The following is a 3,122-nucleotide window of genomic DNA, read 5'->3' on the forward strand; positions in this document are numbered from 1 at the left end:
CTTTAAAGATGTTGGTTCAAAATAATGAGAAAAGACATACAGTTAGCTCTGACTCCCAGTTCACATGGAAACCAGAGTAGACGTGCCCAGGAGACTTGTTTTATTAAGACTACTGGTCTTTGCTCCGTACTGACAGGTGATCAGAATAAATGGCCACAAAGATAATGTGTCTTTGACCTTGATTTTCATTATGCAGCTCTATGAAAAGAAACTTTTCTTTTCAATGGGAGCAGATGATGTTAAGTTCATAGCTCATCTCCAACTTATTTTATTGAAAAACAAAAAGAGAACACCTTTATTTCAACTTAACAGAGAAATCTGATTAGGAGCTTCCTAAATCTAAAGACTATTTCTCCAAAAAGTCCACTGTTGTATAAAATCACAGATATTTTTAAGTGGGACAATATGCTCTTCTTGAAATAACAGTGACCCATTTACTTCCAAGGCTTGAAGCTTATGGTGCTGCATTTGAAGTCACACCAAGCAATCCTCTGAGACTCTGAAGTCTTAGTGTAACTGAGTAAGAAAAGAACATAGTCATAACTATACCTTTTGAAAAACATTCTGGATGGGAAATAGGAGGCATTTCCTGAATATCTGCATCGGAATATATGCTTGTAGATACTGGAGAGTGATTTTATTTTAGAAATCAGATATCCTTGGAGATTTTTATTCTGTAAAGTAGCAGGTCACACTACTTTACATATGACCATTTAAAAATATGACCATTTAAAAATGCTTGTCTGTGCTTATTTTCAGATGACTGCCCACATGGAAAATCCAAGAGAATCTACAAGCTATTAAAACTAATAAATGAGCTCAGAAAGTTTCCTTAATCCCAAACCAATAGTGTTCTCATATACCAGTCATGACCAATTAGAAAATGTAATTGAAATGAAAATCCTATCCACAATATCACAAAAACTAAAGGCATAAATCTATTAAATTTCAATATCAAAATAAATCCCAAAACAACACTGAGTTTAAAAAAAAAACAAATTGCAGAATGGCAGATACAAGATATTTATATAAATGATAAAATTTAACTTTTTATATATAAATACAAAAAATATTATATTTAAAGCAATTTAAATGCAAAAGTACTATATAAATATGTATGGATTAATATACAAAATGTAGTTTTCTGGTTCTACCTCTGGGTAATGCAAGAAAAGAATGGGACTGGGGAAACACAGGGATTTTACTGCTTAAGAAAATATCTGAAGGAAACATGGCAAAATGGTAAGGTATGTTGTAGGTGGATTATTATTATCCTCTCTAAAAGATCATCATTGGCCGCCACCGCCACTAGCGTGCGTGCTGGTCAGCGGAAGGGCTGGGCTTGTGCTTTCTCCTCCTTCCTCCCCTCCTCTCACTCCGTCTACCCTGCCGCTGGGACCCCGTGTCATCGCCCGCCCCGAGCACGATGCGCCCCAAAAAGGGAGGTGATGGAATTAAACCGCCCCCAATCATTGGAAGATTTGGAACCTCCTTGAAAATTGGTATTGTTGGATTGCCAAATGCTGGGAAATCTACCTTCTTCAATGTATTAACCAATAGTCAGGCTTCAGCAGAAAACTTCCCATTCTGCACTATTGATCCTAATGAGAGCAAAGTACCTGTGCCAGATGAAAGGTTTGACTTTCTTTGCCAGTACCACAAACCAGCAAGCAAAATTCCTGCCTTTCTAAATGTAGGATATTGCTGGGCTTGTGAAAGGAGCTCACAATGGGCAAGGCCTGGGAAATGCCTTTTTATCTCCTATCAGTGCCTGTGATGGAATCTTTCATCTAACACGTGGTTTTGAAGATGATGATATCAGGCATGTTGAAGGAAGTGTAGATCCTATTCGAGATATAGAAATAATACACGAAGAGCTTCAGCTTAAAGATGAGGAAATGATTGGGCCCATTATAGATAAAGTAGGAAAAGTGGCTGTGAGAGGAGGAGATAAAAAATTAAAACCTGAATATGATATAATGGGCAAAGTCAAATCCTGGGTTATAGATCAAAAGAAACCTGTTCTCTTCTATCATGATTGGAATGACAAAGAGATTGAAGTGTTGAATAAACACTTATTTCTGACTTCAAAACCAATGGTCTACTTGGTTAATCTTTCTGAAAAAGACTACATTAGAAAGAAAAACAAATGGTTGATAAAAATTAAAGAGTGGGTGAACAAGTATGACCCAGGTGCCTTGGTCATTCCTTTTAGTGGGGACTTAAAACTCAAGTTGCAAGAATTGAGTGCTGAGGAGAGACAGAAGTATCTGGAAGCGAACATGATACCAAGCGCTTTGCCAAAGATCATTAAGGCTGGGTTTGCAGAACTCCAACTAGAATACTTTTTCACTGCAGGCCCAGATGAAGTATGTGCATGGACCATCAGGAAAGGGATGAAGGCTCCTCAAGCTTCAGGAAAGATTCACACAGATTTTGAAAAAGGATTCATTATGGCTGAAGTAATGAAATACGAAGATTTTAAAGAGGAAGGTTGAAAATGCGGTCAAGGCTGCTGGAAAGTACAGACAACAAGGCAGAAATTACATTGTCAAAGATGGAGATATTATCTTCTTCAAACTTAATATACCTCAGCAACCTAAGAAGAAATAAATTTCATTGTTCAGATAAATGTACAACTTCCAAAAAGGGATAGGATTTCTTTTAATTAAAATTTCTGAAAACTGAGGGACAAATACAGTTGGGGGATGGGAATCTTCTAAAAACAGAATTATTTTTGTTGTAAAATTAAAACACTGTGTACCTCCAATGAAATGCAAGTTCATTAAATGTGAACAGCTTTGCTTTTCACGTGAATAAGACCCTAGTCCAAATTGTAGAGGCTTTTCAGGAATCATATTACTCTCATGATACTTCATTAATCCCCATCACGGATGCCAAGCCTGACACATTTGACAGTGAGGACAATGTGGCTTGCTCCTTTTTGAATCTGTGGATAATGCATGTTTTACAGTACTCCAGATGTCTACACTCAATAAAACATTTGACAAAACCAAAAAAAAAAAAAGATCATAATTATTCTCTATAACTTCATCTTTCATAACAAAATGTTTTAAAATATTATTGTAACTGTGAGGAACAGAACAAAAATTTTCCTTATT

General features: G+C 36.3%; 1 protein-coding gene across 1 annotated transcript; it reads left to right on the forward strand.

Moving 5' to 3' along the window:
• Window positions 1–1,358: 1,358 nt before the first annotated feature.
• Window positions 1,359–3,028, forward strand: LOC106983348 (obg-like ATPase 1). Its single transcript, XM_053218475.1, is given in 3 exon segments — window positions 1,359–1,695; window positions 1,697–2,494; window positions 2,496–3,028. Coding segments are annotated over 3 exon segments (1,185 nt in total). The 5' UTR covers window positions 1,359–1,426; the 3' UTR covers window positions 2,614–3,028.
• The last annotated feature ends 94 nt before the right edge of the window (window positions 3,029–3,122 follow it).

Source organism: Acinonyx jubatus, chromosome A2 (genome assembly GCF_027475565.1).
Source record: "Acinonyx jubatus isolate Ajub_Pintada_27869175 chromosome A2, VMU_Ajub_asm_v1.0, whole genome shotgun sequence".
NCBI classification, from domain to species: domain Eukaryota; kingdom Metazoa; phylum Chordata; class Mammalia; order Carnivora; family Felidae; genus Acinonyx; species Acinonyx jubatus.